At 42.6% G+C, this 16,022-nt stretch overlaps 1 protein-coding gene across 1 annotated transcript in view; it reads left to right on the forward strand.

Annotated features, from left to right (window-relative positions):
* Nucleotides 1-2,618: 2,618 nt before the first annotated feature.
* The window catches only part of LOC122556167 (uncharacterized), a 29,696-nt gene continuing 16,292 nt past the window's right edge, over nt 2,619-16,022 (forward strand). The window contains exons 1-2 of the mRNA XM_087993927.1: nt 2,619-3,298; nt 12,819-13,595. Coding sequence (XP_087850053.1) covers nt 3,119-3,298; nt 12,819-13,595 — 957 coding nt within the window. The 5' untranslated portion in view covers nt 2,619-3,118. The remainder of the gene's footprint in view (nt 3,299-12,818; nt 13,596-16,022) is intronic.

Consider the following 16,022-nt stretch of genomic DNA (forward strand, 5'->3'; position numbering starts at 1 on the left):
AAGAACAGGAAATGTTTTTATATCAGATCTTTAAATTTACACCCTGGCATGAGATTTTGTTTGTACATATAAGTGTTCATAAGTCAGATGTTTGTAAATGGGGACCCCCTGTATTCAACTCTACTCTGCATCCCAAGTTGCTATGGGTATCTTTATGTCACTTTAGATATGAACCTTGCCAACGCAAAGGAGTTAATTACAAAGACTTGTAAACATCTACAAGGTGTTGAGGAAAAGGCTGGCTCAGGTGTGATGGGCCAAATGGTCTCCTCCTAAGTTATAGAGTCACAGAGTCATAGAACTGTACAGCACAGAAACAGACCCTTTGGATCAACTCGTCCATGCTGACCAGATATCCTAAATAAATCTAGTCCCATTTTCCCACATTTGCCCATATCCCTCTCAACCCTTCCTATTCTATAAACTCATACAGATGCCTTTTAAAAGTTATAATTGTACTAGCCTCCATCACTTTCTCTGGCAGCTCATTCCATACATGCACCACCCTCAGTGTGAAAAAGCTGCCCTTTACATCCCTTTTAAATATTTACCCTCTCACCCTAAACCTTTAAGTTCAATTGCAACATTTAAATGGCATTTGAATGGGTATATGAATAGGAAGGGTTTAGAGGGATATGGGCCAAATGCTGGCAAATGGGGCTAGATTGGTTATAGGTGTCTGGTTGGCTTGGACGAGTTGGACCAAAGGATCTGTTTCCATCCTGTATAGCTCTATGTCACTATGACTCTATTATCAATTGCATTGAATTGTATACATTACAGCAATTCGGTATGTTGAAAGTATACTCTCTACTGTATTGTAAGAAGTATAATTTAACCAATTTGCACATTTCAGTCTCCCATACAGTTGTGATAATGGCTGGGTAATCTGAGTGTTTTCTCTTATTTGGGTATCACTGGCTAGATCAGCATTTATTGCCCATTCCAAGAGTGAACCACATTGCTGTGGGTCTGGAGTCACATGTAGGCTAGACCAGGTAAGGATGACAGTTTCATTCCCTAAGGGACATTGATGAACCAGATAGGATTTTTACTGACAATCAACAGTGCTTTAATGGTCATCATTAGACTATTGATTCTAGATTTTTACTGAATTCAAATTCCACCATCTACCATAGCAGCGTTTATAGAGATGTACAGTATGGAAACAAACTCTTCGGTCCAACTCGTCCATGCCGACCGGATATCCTAAATTAATTTGGTCCCATTTGCCAGCATTTGGCCCAGGTATCTCTAAACCTTTTCTATTCATGTCCCCATCCAGATGCCTTGTAAATGTTGTAATTGTACCAGCCTCCACCACTTCCTCTGTCAGTTTGTTCCATATATGCACCACCTTCGTATGAACAAGTTCCCCCTCAGGTCCCTTTTTAAATGTTTCCCTGCTCACTTTAAAACTATACCCTCTAGTTTTGGACTCCCCTACCCTGGGGGTAAAGACCTTGACTATTCACCCTATCCATGTCCCTCACAATTTTATAAACCTCTATAAGGTCACCCCTCAGCCTCCAATGCTCCAGCAAAAATAGCCCCCGCCTATTCAGCCACTCTGTTCAGCTCAAACCCTCCAACCTTGGCAATATCTTTGTAAATCTTTTCAGAACCCTTTCAAGTTTCACAACATCGTTTGAACCCACAATGCCAGAACATTATTAGGGTTAACAGTCTAACGATAATACTACTAGACCACCACTACCCCAAACAATGTTAGTTAAGGAATAACTATTGGCCAGGCCACTGGAAATAATGTTCCTTGTCTCCTTGAAAATAGTGCTGTGTACACCTGCGGTTGTAGATTTATCATGTTGCCCTAAAGATGGTGCTTACAACCGTCTAGCATCTGCCATGGGTGACAACAAATAATAACTTTGGATAGGTTTGTATTGCAAACAAACAAAAACAGAAATTGCTTTGTTCTGGTGAAGGGTCACTGGACTTGAAATGTTAACTATGTTTTCTGTCCACAGATGCTGCCAGACCTGCTGAGTTTCTCCAGCGATTTCTGCTCTTGTTTGTTTCAGACTTCCAGCATCTGAGCTCTTTGTTTTAATTGAGGTTATATCAGAACTGCCTGCTATGACCCATTATCTTGTTGAATGGCAGAACAGGCTTGAGGGGCTGAATAGCCTACTCCCATACATTTCCAATTTCAACAGAAGCATTGATCAGCCCATAAGGTTTGTATATTCCTGAACTAGCACAAATCATATAGTGATACCATTAGGCCAGTCAACCTAGGAATTCATAGCCATAACAGGCAACTGAGTTGGATGATTACCCATGATTGAATTGAATGGTGGAGCAGACCTGAAGGGCTGAATGGCCATCTCCTGCTCCTATTTTCTAGGTTTCTAACTTATTATGCCTTACCTAGCCTTTTGAGAGAGGGATTACGATCAGTTCCATCTTCTTGCTCTTTCACCTTCGCCCTGCCATTTTCTCATTTTATGGTTGGAAGAGTTTCACACGTTACCTTTTAATATCCAGGCACTTTTATCTTCATTGTGGCTGAGCGTTAAACGTATCAGCTACATGTTTTACAATTACAGGGGCCCCGACATTATACAGAAAAGTAAAAGTATTCAACAAACCTTTTGGTTTATTTAGGAGGGGAAGAGATGTGCATAATTTTCATTGTGCTGTCACACCCAATGTAGCAGCCTTGTGTTCCTGAGACAACTTGCATCATGGCGTCATTTGTAAATGCCTGAGGAAAGGCTGGTGAGACGCATTTGTGAAGACGGTGCTGTCAGCCAACAATGATGCCCATCCTATTGGCACTGTGACGTGAAACACTTGAGGTAGTTGAGCTGCTTTATGATGTCAAAGAGTGACTCTGATGTAAGAGCAGTTTCTGTGGTGTCACAAAGAAGTCAATGCTTTCGCTGTGGCCAAGCCTCCCTCAGTTTATTCTTTGCTAAGGTCATCACAGTCGCTATCATGGTGTGCAAAGAAGTCTTCTTTGGCTAGAGCTTGCATCATGACTGTCCACCCCTACACATACTTCACCATCAGAGGTTGAGAAGACGTCTTTCTACCCAGCACAGGTCACGGACTGTGAGGTGGGGAATTCTGGCGCCAACCTTGACCAGAGACCATGTTTCTATGCTCTGGAACGACTGCAAGATGTCTTGGTGTAATACTTCTTGGATTAGCTATTCTCTGTTTCTGTGTGAACATTCTGCTCTTTTTCCCAAATGGTGACACACGTTATGCTAAGAAGAACGTATCATCCACCGTGTGGTATTTGGGAGGAGTTATTGGCTCTGGAATTTTGGTATGTAAAATCGGGTGTTGAGCGATAGTCATTCTGAAAGCTCTTTTTCAACAAAAATAAAGCCGCTGTATGAGGTCGGCATGTGCATGATATTTTGTTCTGTGCAAACTTGTTGCCCCATGTTACTGAGGGCCTGCACAACTTTGAAGCTAAATAATGAAAGTGGGAAATGCTGGAGATGTGCAGCAGCTCAAGCAGCGTCTGCAGAATGAGAGGAGCTGAGTACTTGTTTTGTAATCCAACTGTGGCTCTTCCCAGAGAGGCAGACTGGTTCTATGTTCGTTTCACGATTCCAGCATCTGCAACATTTTGCTTCTGTGATAGAACTTGCAACTTGTGACTGAAGGTCCAGGAGGTGTATCTGAGGGGTACAATCAAGCATTAAGTCAATGTGGGTCTTTTATAAAAACTCTGGAATGTTTAATGAATTAAGGATATTTATCTGCAATGCGTGCGTGAACCTTTCACCTCTTGAGACTGAAAGTGAAACTTGCCCTTCTGAATGAATCAAAGCCCCTGCTCTGCATTGGCAGTGAAGGGTCCAAAGTCAATTTAAATCAAATTGTTGCAATCTAATTGTCCAATAAATGTAGCCCCACAGCTTTAAATTGTTCATTGAGATTGTTCCCCCTCCAGAGAAGTGGCTATAAAGTGGAGTAATGGGCATCCACTTGAGCAGATTGGCTCCAGAGAGATACCTCCTCACTTCCTATTACCTCAGTCATTAATTTCAGGGTGGGAAGGCCTCTAAATGATATTCCTTGCCTACTTTCCCAGTCCCTTCAGTTTAAAATTTTTATCCTTAAATGACCCTTGTGGTCCCTTTCAACACTATCTTTGTAATCTTGAGAGCTCTGCCTCTTGGGCATTCCATGCTCACTTTAGCTCACCACTGAAGGCCCCTAACTGGTCAGGTAATGGTCACTCAGGGGAGTCAACCTGTCATAGGCTCAATTACCCCCCTCCCTGTCAGGCGAGAAAAGTTGTTGTCTTCCCAATGGTTATAAAAAGTGCTGGGTTGGCAGGGTGGGAGAGGTGGCTGACCTACTAAACAAATTCCACTTGTCCATCACCTTAAATGTTATAACAAAAAATGTTATGTCACCGATCTGAACAATCTAACATAGATGGGACAAATGGAGCGGCAGCTGAAAGCCGCCTCCCAACTCCCTGAACACCACCCCTTGTAATGCGCTCAAAAACAAAAACTTCTCGCCAATTCCATTTGGGCCTTCGATGAGTTGCTGCAGCTGCCAATGGGCTAACAGCTTTGGGTGGAGGTAGGACTTCCTGCCTACACGGCACCGGATTGGTGGAGCAGTCTGTTAATCAACACCTTTCAGAGCCTGATTGCTTGGAACTTGAACAGGTAAAGTCGCTCATTGGTAGGGGTCAAGCACTTTACTTACTCATAAAGACCCCCAACCCCCCACCCCCACACTTACTGCAGAAAGATAAAACTCTCAGTTGAATTCCCTATTATTAATAAATTGTAACCTCAACTCAGAGTTGACTATAAGGTTGACCAATGTAGGAAATTAATGGCTACAAAGATGGGGAAGTCTGTTTCAGATCACTCGCAACAACCACAACATCTTTAACATATTAAGCACTTCACAGAAACACAACTAACAAAAAAATTAACCCCAAACTGAAGAACATTGCCAGAGTTGGTAATGATAAGCTAGATGTGTTTTTGGAAGGTATTATAGAGGGAGAGAATGAGGGAGAGGCTAGGGAGTTTAGGAAGGGCATTTCAGCATTAAGGAACATACAACTGTAGGCATGGCTTCAAAAGGTGAGACAAAGCGAGTAGAGACCGCAGAAATGGGGCAATGCAGAGTTTTCAGGGCATTGTAAAACTGGAGAAGATTACAAAGGTGGAGTAGAAAGGGGTCACGAGGTAACGTAAGAAGAGAATTTGAAATTGGAGATGGTGAAGGACTGGGAAACAATGTAGGCTAATGCAAGATGAAAGCAAAATGCTGTGGATACGGGAAATCTGAAACAAACACTGCAAATGCTGGAGAAACCTGACAGGTCTGGCAGCATCTGTGGAGAGAGAAGCAGAGTTAATGTTTTAGTCCGGTGTGATTGTATGCCACAGATGCTGCCAGAACTGGTGAGTTTCCCCAGCAATTTCTGTGTTTGTTGTAGGTCAGCAAGGAGAACAGAAATGTGTAAGAGAGCTTTAAGGCAAGATAGGATTATGGACAGCAGAGTTTTGGATGACTTCGAGATTAATAGTGGGAACTGTGAGGGAACCATTAGAATACACTATAGTCAAAGGTTTGTTTGAGGGTTTCAGCAGCACAGCTGGTATACAACCATACAGCACACAGCACAGAGGACAGCCTTTGGCCCATCAAGTCTATGCTGACCATTAAACAATCCCACTTGGTAGCACTTGTCCACAACCTTGAATGTTATAACAAAAAACGTTATGTCACTGATCTGAACAATCTAACAGCTGTACATGCTCACTGTTGATTACTTTTGACTCTACATTCACAACATAAAGCCAATTTTTAAACATTTAAATCAAAATTCTAATTTGTAGAAGGTTTTATTTTTCTTACATGATACACTCTTACTGTATTTTTCTTCCATTTTCAGATATTTCTCACTCCTTGTTTGAATATATTTATGAGAGATACCTCTGTTGGTGCACATACTCCTGGGTGTCAGCAGATGCAGGATGTTGTGGAGATCGAAGGAAGTGGTTTTTGTGATGGCTAGGATATAGTGGCTCAGTGGTTAGCACTGTTAGCACCAGAGATCTGGGTTCAATTCCAACCTCAGGTGACTGTCTGTGTGGAGTGTGCATATTCTCTGTGCGTCTGTGTGGGTTTCCTCCAGGTGCTCTGATTTCATCCCACAGTCCAAAGATGTGCAGGTTAGGTAAATTGGCCATGGGAAATGCAGGGCTGTGGGTATAGGGTAGGGGATGTGAGTCTGGGTGGGATGCTCTTCTGAGGGTCAGTATGGACTTGATGGACCAAATGGTCTGCTTCTGCGCTGTAGGAGTTTTATGGCCCCATGATATGGGGTCAATGGTTATATCAAATAGAGCACTGCAGCTGTAAAAGATTTTGGTTCAACCCTGAACTGTTTACTCGGTTGGTGGATACAAAAAGGGTACAGATTCTGTCAGGGACTCAAAAAATGGCTTGGGTTTTCCCAGGATTTAACTGGAGGAAGTTGTGACTCCTACAAGATCAGAAATGCTGTGAGACTCCACCAAAGTGCAGGAAGCTAACATAATAAACCTGATTCTAATACATGGGGAAGACATTGGACAGCCTTGTTACATCAGAATCTTCAATCCCTAATGAAAGTGAGTTGGTTCATTGTTCAGGAACTTCTATTTAGCGGGGAGGGGTTTTTCTTATCATTTTCAGAAGGAATAAATCGCTGATCCATGTGGCTTGTAATGGTGAAGTAACAGTGAGGGAACAAAGTCAGAAGAGTAATTTCAGGCCGTTTTACAATATTGTCCTACTGCCTGACTTGAGAAATATCTCAAAACATCATAAACAAAAACTCAGTACAAATGAAACATGAGTTTAGTTCCTTCAGGCCTATTATGGTTTAGATTATGCTTGAACTGCAGCTTAACCAATCAGTAACACTTTAACATCTGTGTCTAGCAAAAATCTATTCAGCGACCTCATTTGCTTTTCTTTCTTTTCACGTGATTTGGGCATTGATGGCAAGGCCAGTATTTGTTGCCCATCCTTAATTGCCCTTGAATGGAGTGGTTTGTTAGGCCATTTCCAAGGGCAGCTGGTAGTCAGCCATATTGTTGTGGGTCTGGAGTCATGTGTAGGTCAGACCAGGTAAGAATGGCAGATTTCCTTCCCTAAAAGACATTAGAGAGCCAGGTGGGTTTTTAGAATTTAAAAAAAAGATAGCTGTAGGGGCTGCCTATTCTGGTTTTGAATTCCAGATGTATTAATTGAATTTAAATGCCACCAGTTTACAAGGTGCCAGAACATTAACACAGGCCTTTGGATTACTTATCCTTTGATACTACCATTACAGAACTCCCCCTCCCCCACTCCCCATCTCCCACCCCAACTAACCTACCACCTAGAGGTGGTGCCCAACTTTAGAAATATAAGAATCATGGCAGAAAGTAGCAGGATTAATAATTCAAGGTAGATTTATAAAGAAATCTTATGAAATTATGCAGTTAAAAAGGATTTTATTCATCGGTTCATCCCAGTAGTTTAAGTTCATAATAAAATTGAACTTTACATTCAGATTTGCGAATTGGTGAGAGTTAGCTTCCTGATAAGACAGTCCTTTTTTTATTAGATGGAAGAATTTTCCTCCTCCTAAAGTCAAAATCTGACCAATTTTGGAAATACATATTTAGACAGTAAGATCAACATTGAGCACAGTTATTGAGAAGCTAAGGTCCTGATGAAGGGCTTTTGCCTGAAACGTCGATTCTCCTGCTCCACAGATGCTGCCTGACCTGCTGTGCTTTTCCAGCATCACATGCTTGACTCTAATCTCCAGCATCTGCAAAGTCCTCACTTTTGCATAGTGGCTAAAACCATATTGAGTTAATATCAGCATGCAGTTGCGTTGGCCATTCACATCACCCACTAAGCAGTGGGTGGATTCTCCCTCTTTATGGGCATTTAAGCGGGCATTGGATAGGTATATGGAGGATAGTGGGTTAGTATAGGTTAGGTGGGCTTGGATCGGTGCAACATCGAGGGCCAAAGGGCCTGTACTGCGCTGTATTCTTCTATGTTCTATGTTCTATAAGCAATACTATATATATGAAGGTAACTGTCCATCCCTGTTTTTGATTAGTAAGGGGATCAAGGATTACAGGGAGAAAGCAAAAGGGGGATGAGAAACATGTCAGCCATGATCAAATGGTGGAGCTGACTCGATAGACCAAATGGCCTAATTCTGCTCCTTTCTCTTGTTCAATTGGGCCAATGGACTGAGGAGTGCAGATGGAGGTTAATTTGAATAAATATGATGTCTTGTACTGTGGTAAAACAAGCAAGGGCAGGATTTATACAATTAATGGTAGTGTTATAGAACAGAGAGACCTAGGGGTTCAGGTTCATATTTCTTTGACATTTGCTTCACAGGGTGATCAAGAAGGTGTTCAGCACACTTGCCTTCATTGCTCAGCCCTTTGAGTGTAGGAGTAGGGATGTCAATTTGAGGTATTTCAGGTCATTAGTAAGGTCTCTTCTGGAGTACTGCATACAGTTCTGGTCACCCTGCTATAGGAAGGATATGGTTCAGTTGGAGTGGGTCAGGAAAGATTTATCAGCATGTTACCGGGAATGGAGAGTTTGAGGTAGGCTAAATAGGCTGGTTCTTTTTTCACTGGAGTGTAGGAGCTTTGAGGGGTGGCCGTGTTTAGGATTATAAAATCATGAGGCTCTTTTCCTTCGGGTGGGTAAGTTAAAAACTAGGAAGCATATGTTTAAGGTGAGAAGAGAAAGATTTAAAAAGGAGGGGCAGCCTTTTGACATAGAGAATGGTTCATATGTGAACTGAACTGCCAGAGGAAGGGGTGGATGTGGGTACAATTACAACATTAAAAAGACATTTGGATAAGTACATGAATAGGAAACGTTTAGAGGGATATGGGCCCCACAAGGCAAATGGGGCTAGTTTAGTTTAGGAACATAGTTAGCATGGACCATTTAGACTGAAGGATCTGTTTCTATGCTGTATGACTCTACCTTATTGCCTTATGGTCTGATTCATTCCAGTACTGCCAAGATCCAGGTTCTGGAATTGTTTTCTACAACTGTCTCATGCAATTTAAAACCTGGATCCTTGCTCGAGTATCTCCTTATGTAGCTTGGTGTCACGTTCTTGTTTGGTAATGTCCCTGTGCAGTTCCTCTGATGTTTTGCCACATAAATGCATGTTTGTTGTTGTACAGATCAAGAAGTCATAGCCAGATTTGAGTCATAATTCCAGATGCATTTGGGAAATTTGTCAAACTGCACAAGCACATTCATTGCCTATTGTTGATAATCCTTGCTCAGGGACCCAGGTTTGCCCAGATTCCCAACGTTATGCCAGATTTTGTTAACTTGTAAGAAAATAGTGCAAGTCAAGTTTCTTTCTACTTGGAATTGCTATTGTCATTATTCCTATTATGTTAGTATGGTACAGTGAGAACAAATGTGACCAAGCTAATGAGCCCATAACATCAAATACCTGACTTATGCTAGTTTAACTCATTCAAGATATTAGGATTCATACATTGGCTTTGGAAACCCAGTCCTGAAGAAGGGTTATTCCTGAAACCTTGACTCTCTTGCTCCTCAGATACTGCCTGACCTGCTGTGCTTTCTCCAACACCACGCTTTATCCCTGGTCCAGGGAAGGGGAATGTCTCCTATTATGGATTGGAAATCATTGACTCCTGATGGAGAATACATACCTGCAGACATTAGGTAAAGGCTGGGATGATACTATTGCACTCCTGCTCACCTCCACAGCAACTAAACAGGATAAATGGGCTACGAAATTGCAGGCACCATGAGAAGCTGTACTGTGGTAAACACTGGGGTGGCACAGTGGCTCAGTGGTTAGCACCGCTGCCTCAGAGCGCCAGGGACACAGTTTTGATTCCACTCTCAGGTGACTGTCTGGATGGGGTTTTCCCTACGTCTACACAAGTTTTTTCTGGGTGCTCTGGTTTTCCACAGTCCAATGACGTATAGGTTCGATGGACTGGCCATGCTAAAGTGCTTGTAGTGTCCAGGGATGTGTAAGTTGGATGGGTTAGTGTCGGAGAAATTTGCACAATAAAATGGAGACCAGATCGGGTGAAATTGACATGCTGTTTATTACAAGCGATATGGGCTGGAAGAGAAATTGACTAGGCTGACACAGAACTGACAGGTAGCCGAGAATTTCTCTTCCCCAAGCTGAGGTTGAAGCCAATTTTTATAATAATCCTGTACAATAAGGCTCATTAGAAATTGGGGAAAATACAATGTATCTGGAATGTATCTGGAAATGGAGTAATCTATTTATAACGCTGCTAATTTGAAAACAGTTATCAGAAGAATGTCCTAATTCTCTAAACAAAGCAACATTCTGACAGGGTTGATGGGTCAGGATCTTGCATTCCTCTTCGCAGGTAGGTGGTAATGTCTCCTCTGAAGCAGTGAGGTGCTTCCATTGTCCTAATCTGGGAGTAGTGCACTTGCTGGTGCCTCTCTGTCTAATCTGTTCTTTGTGTGGCTTTGGTATTGCTGGGTTGTGAAACTGCCCTCAGAGCTTTGGGATACCTGTGGTGCTCTGTCATTGTTAGTGGGTGCTTGAAGTGTATTCCCTTGTCTGCAAGTGCTGTCTAGTTTTGCTTGTCAGCCTGCTTGGTCCCTGCTGAGGCATTCTGGTTTTTTTGGTAAAGTTTGGCCAATTTTGCTTTTGTGGGCCTATTGTGGGTTGGCAGGGTGGCACAGTCTTTCCCACAGTTAGTCACGGAAATGCAAGATTATGGGGAATAAGGTTGGGGGTGATGGGTCTGGGTGGGGATGCCCTCCAGAGGGTCAGCGTGGACCTGATGGGTCGAATGGCCTGCTCCCACTCTGTATGGATTCTATGATATGGGGTCAAAAGTTCAATTCAACGTCAAATAGAACATTACAGCTGCCAAAAAAAAAATTGGTTAAACCTGAAACCGTTACTGGGTTGGTGGATACAGAAGGAATGCAGATTCTGTCAGGGCTAGGTGGGTTAGTCATGGGAAATGCAGGGTTACTGGAAATGAAGTTGGGGAGATGACTCTGGATGGGATGCTGTTCAGAGGATCAGTGTGGACTCAATGAGCCAAAGGACCTGCTTCCACAATGTAGGGATTCAATGATTTTAGATGAAATTGAACATCACCAGTGGCACAAAATAACAACACAGTGAATTGTATATCTAGTTTCCTATTAAGTTGAAGCCAGTGGTGCAGCTGATTAGGCACAGTGTAATATGGACTGATGCTTTGTAATGAACAAGGGTTTGTGCTACTGGCAAATAACCAATTTCATTCCAAGATCTTCAAATAGGGAGGGAAGATTGGGACTAGAAAGGTAGGAAACTAATGATTTCAGATAACGCTTTTAAACTTCATTAAATCTGCTTATTAATAGTCCATATGGATAAGAACTCCAAACTTGGATTATGCAAAAGTGCAGAGTAAATTTCCCATCCGAGAGAGACTACCAGTAATGGTTTAACCAGAGGGTTACCACACTTCAGGTGGGGGGAGAGGTTGAGAAAGAAACTGCTTCTTGGTAACTTTGACCAGCATGGGAACAGAACCCATCACTCTATGTTGTAAATCATCCATCTAGCCAACTGGCCTAACCAACCTCTCTTAGGTTGTAAATGCTGACGATAACTAAATTGTCTCTTCCAAGTTAGCCAATAAGGTTGTAAAATGTTTCAAATAGAAGGAAGAAGACTCTAAAAGTTAAGTCATCCCATCACTATTGATTGTACATTGCTGTTGGTGACCTAAGCCTAAATTCTGGAAGGCACTCTCTAAATACATCCACCTCTCTACCTCTCTTTCCTTTAAAGTGTGAACTGAAATGGCTCTCTTTGGCTGATCTCTCCTAATGTCATCTCTCCTAATGTCTCAAAATGTGCCATGGCAGTCAAGATTGTCTGCCACTGCTCTTATTGGAGAGACCTGGATACTTGATGGCATTATACGTTGAAAGCTTTTGTTGTTAATGGTAGGGGTACAAAATAGCCAATCAGATCATCCATGGACCTTTCTCACTCAGTTAAGTTTGGTTACTCTGTTGAGTTGGAGCAACATCAATGTAAGAAGGAGGTTAAAGTTGCTCTTTTGTACCTCTTCACCAGTCAGCTCTTGGCAAAGGTCTTGACAGCAAACTGTTTGCATTTTCAGCAATGCATAGTGTGCGGCAAAGGGAGGGCAAATTCTTTAAGAAGGCAAATTAGTTGTGAAGCAACATAAGAATTTCTAATAATTTATCATAAATGCAAATTCATTCTTTGTTTTTAATGATGTGGATCTTTCCTGTGTGAACTCCTTGGAATTTATAAGAAGTTTATAAAATAATGAGGGGTATGGATAAAGTGAATGGGAAATGTCTTTTCCTCAAGGTTGGGGCTTTCAAGACTAGGGGGGCATATTTTTAAGGTGAGAGGAGAAAGATTTAAAAAGACATGGGGCAGTTTTTTTTTACACAGAGTAGTTCGTGTGTAGGAAGTGATGGATGTGGTTACAGTTACAACATTTAAAAGACATTTAGATAAGTTCCTAAGTAAGAAATGTTTGAAGGGATATGGACTAAGTGCAGGCAGGTGGGACTAGTTTAGTTTGGGATTATGGTTGGCATGGTCTAGTTGGACCGAGTGGTCTGTTTCTCTGCTGTATAACTCTATGACTCTGAGAGAAATAATTAAGTTACAAAGGAATGTGAAGATTAATTTTTAATATATCATAATATAATGCACATTCATTTTTGTTTTGTTTTTATGGATATAGATGATCTTTCCTGCATGGGTCTTTCTGGAATTTTGGGATACAAATGAATGCACAGACTGTTGTGACTCCTGTCGATGCCCACCACTGTGTTGCCAAACTTGTGATTGCCAGCAATGCTCTGAATGCCTATCCTGCAGTCGCTGTCCAACCTGTGACTGCCCATACTGCCGGAAATGCCAGACGTGTGAACCTTGTCCTGCCTGCAACTGCAGACCGTGCCGTGACTGCCCTCCGTGCCAATCCTGTGCCAACTGTGAATGCCCGCGATGCCGTGATTGCCAGATATGCAAGCCTTGCCCCACCTGCGAGTGCCCGAAATGCCGCGCCTGCGAGGAGTGCAAGCCCTGTGAGTCCTGTGATTGCAAGCGCCTGTGTGAATGCCCACCATGCAGGCCCTGTGAGATCTGTAACTGCCAGGACTGCCGTGAGTGCCCACGCTGCAAACCCTGCCCCACCTGTGATTGTAAACGCTGTGACTGCCGTCCAGACTGTAAGTGCAGACCCTGCTGTGAATGTCCAGCTGACTGCTGTCCAAACTGTAAGTGCAGACCCTGCTGTGAATGTCCAGCTGACTGCTGTCCAGACTGTAAGTGCAGACCCTGCTGTGAATGTCAACCCTGCCAATGTTGTCCCAACTGCAATTGCAAGACGTGCTGTGAGAACTTTTGGAAATGCTCGCTCCTATGTGCATGCCTCTCTGCAACAGGCGATGCCTGCAAGTCGATCTGTAACTGCCCTGAGTCCTGCCGGTGCAAGCCATGCATCAGAAACTTCCCGGTAAAAAATGCAAGCAGAAAGTATTGCACTGCAGTTGTCTAATGATGTTGTTAATTATTTCCATCTATTTTTCCCCTTCCCCACAAACTACCACTCTCTCTTGAGACTGTCAGGAACTGACTATGTATTCAAACTCTTCCAATGGACATTAGAAATGTGCACATGGAAGTATCTATCCAAATTGGCCTTCTTCACTGTGGAGAAGTAGCTAGTTCTACACTCGCCATGGCACATTTGAAAGTGGAAGTGAGAGAGGGAAGTGCAGGTTTTTCTGGTTGTAGTACTTCATTTCACTGATGTCCTCATACATCTATGCACACTAATCTGAGAACCAAACACTAACTATGTAGGTTACATGTGAAGGTACTCTTGTTCCTATGTCAACATTTTGCTAGTGTGATGACTACAAGGGAGGCAATGGCCTAGTGATATTATCTGACTGTTAATCCAGAGATCTGGGGACCTGGGTTTGAATCCTGCAGTGGCAGATGGTGGAATTTGAATTCAATAAAAATCTCGGTTAAGTCTAGTGATGATCATTCTGTTGATTGTCAGGGGAGAAAGAGCCCATCTGGTTCACTACTGCCCTTTAGCGTTGAATACTGGTGTTTTTACCTGGTCTGGCTTACATGTGACTTCAGACGCACAGTGATGTGGTTGACTCTCAACTGTCCTCTGGATAATGACGGATGGGCAATAAATGCTGGCCTCGCCAGTGACACCCACAATCTGTAAATGAATTAAAGAACTAACTTCATTGCCACATATTGTCTTCCTGTCCTTACGTCAAATGTTTATTTACTCTTCTCTTAAAAAATTCAATGTTTTTTTTAATACTTGATGGGATATGGGCATTTTGACATTCATTACCTATCCCTAAGTACCATTGAATAGTAGCTCACCAGAGGTCAAGTTGACCACGTTACTGTGCATTTGATGTCACATGTACACCAGACCAAGTAAGGATTTCCATCCAAAAGGACATGAGGGAACCAGATGAGTTTTGTTTTCCTGTTGATTATAGTTTCATGGTCATAGAGTCCCTACAATGTGGAAACAGGCCCTTCAGCCCAACAAGTTCACACCGACCCTCTGAAGAGTTACCCACACAGACACATTCCCCTACCCTATATTTACTCCTGACTAATGCACCTAACCTACACATCCCTGAACACTATGGGCAATTTAGCATGACCAATTCACCTGACCTGCACATCTTTGGACTGTGGGAGGAAACCAGAGCACCCACAGCAAACCCACACAGACACAGGGAGAATGTGCAAACTCCATACAGACAGTCATCTGGAATTGAACCTCAGTCCCTGGCACTATGAGGCAGCAGTGCTAACCACAGAGCCACCGTGCCATCCACTGTCACTGTGGTGCTTTCATTCGCTTTCAATTCTAGATTTCTTAAAAAAATTTAAATTCCACCAGTTGCCATGGTGGGATTTCAATGGATGCCCTCAAAGAATTAGGCAGGATCTCTGGATTGCTAGCCCAGTCACATTATTATAACACCATCATCTCCTGCACTTTCACCATTCCCAGTGACAAAGCATGCGTGGAATTCCAAATCATGGAGTAAAGCAATTTATGCTCATTTCCTCTGAGCATTCAGTGTGCGTTTTAAATTGATGATCCTGTGTCATTGAATCACCAACCTGAGAAAATAAGCTTCCAACATTCACCTTTTCAAAGTCCTTCAAATTTTGAAATGATCATCCATTAATTCTCCGCTTCTTCTCTGCAGCTCTGGAAATAAGTTTCATTCAGGTCTGTCTTCGTAGCCAGTTTTCATCTCTATTGGAACTATATTATAAGCTCTTTCTAACTTGAAAGGGTTCAGGAAAGATTTACAAGGATGTTGCCAGGGTTGGAGGATTTGAGCTATAGGGAGAGGGCTGTTTTCCCGGAGCATCGAAGGCTGAGGGGTGACCTTATAGAGGTTTATAAAATCATTAGGGGCATGGATAGGATAAATAGGCAAAGTCTTTTCCCTGGGTTGGGGGAGTCCAGAGGTAGAGGGCATAGGTTTAGGGTGAGAGGGGTAAGATATAAAAAGGACCTAAGGGACAAGATTTTCATGCAGAGGATGTTACATGTATGGAACGGGCTGCTAGAGGAAGTGGTGGAGACTGGTAAAATTGCAACATTTAAAAGGCACCTGGATGGGTATATGAAGGGTTTGGAGGGATATGGGCTGGATCCTGGCAAGTGAGACTAGATTAGTTTGGAATATCTGGTCGGCATGGACGAGTTGGACCGAAAGGTCTGTTTCCATGTTGTATATCTCTATAACTCTATGACTCTAGATTTAATGTTCTCCTATAATGGAATGCCCAAAACCATCCACAATATCGTGTCAGACAGCTTTTGCATTCACCTGAAAGAGCAGAGTGCACTTGGTTTAGTATCTCATCCAGA

The sequence above is a fragment of the Chiloscyllium plagiosum genome, unplaced genomic scaffold, assembly GCF_037043375.1.
Source record: "Chiloscyllium plagiosum isolate Xiang-an unplaced genomic scaffold, Cpla_swu_hap1 HiC_scaffold_13, whole genome shotgun sequence".
Taxonomy (NCBI): Eukaryota; Metazoa; Chordata; class Chondrichthyes; order Orectolobiformes; family Hemiscylliidae; genus Chiloscyllium; species Chiloscyllium plagiosum.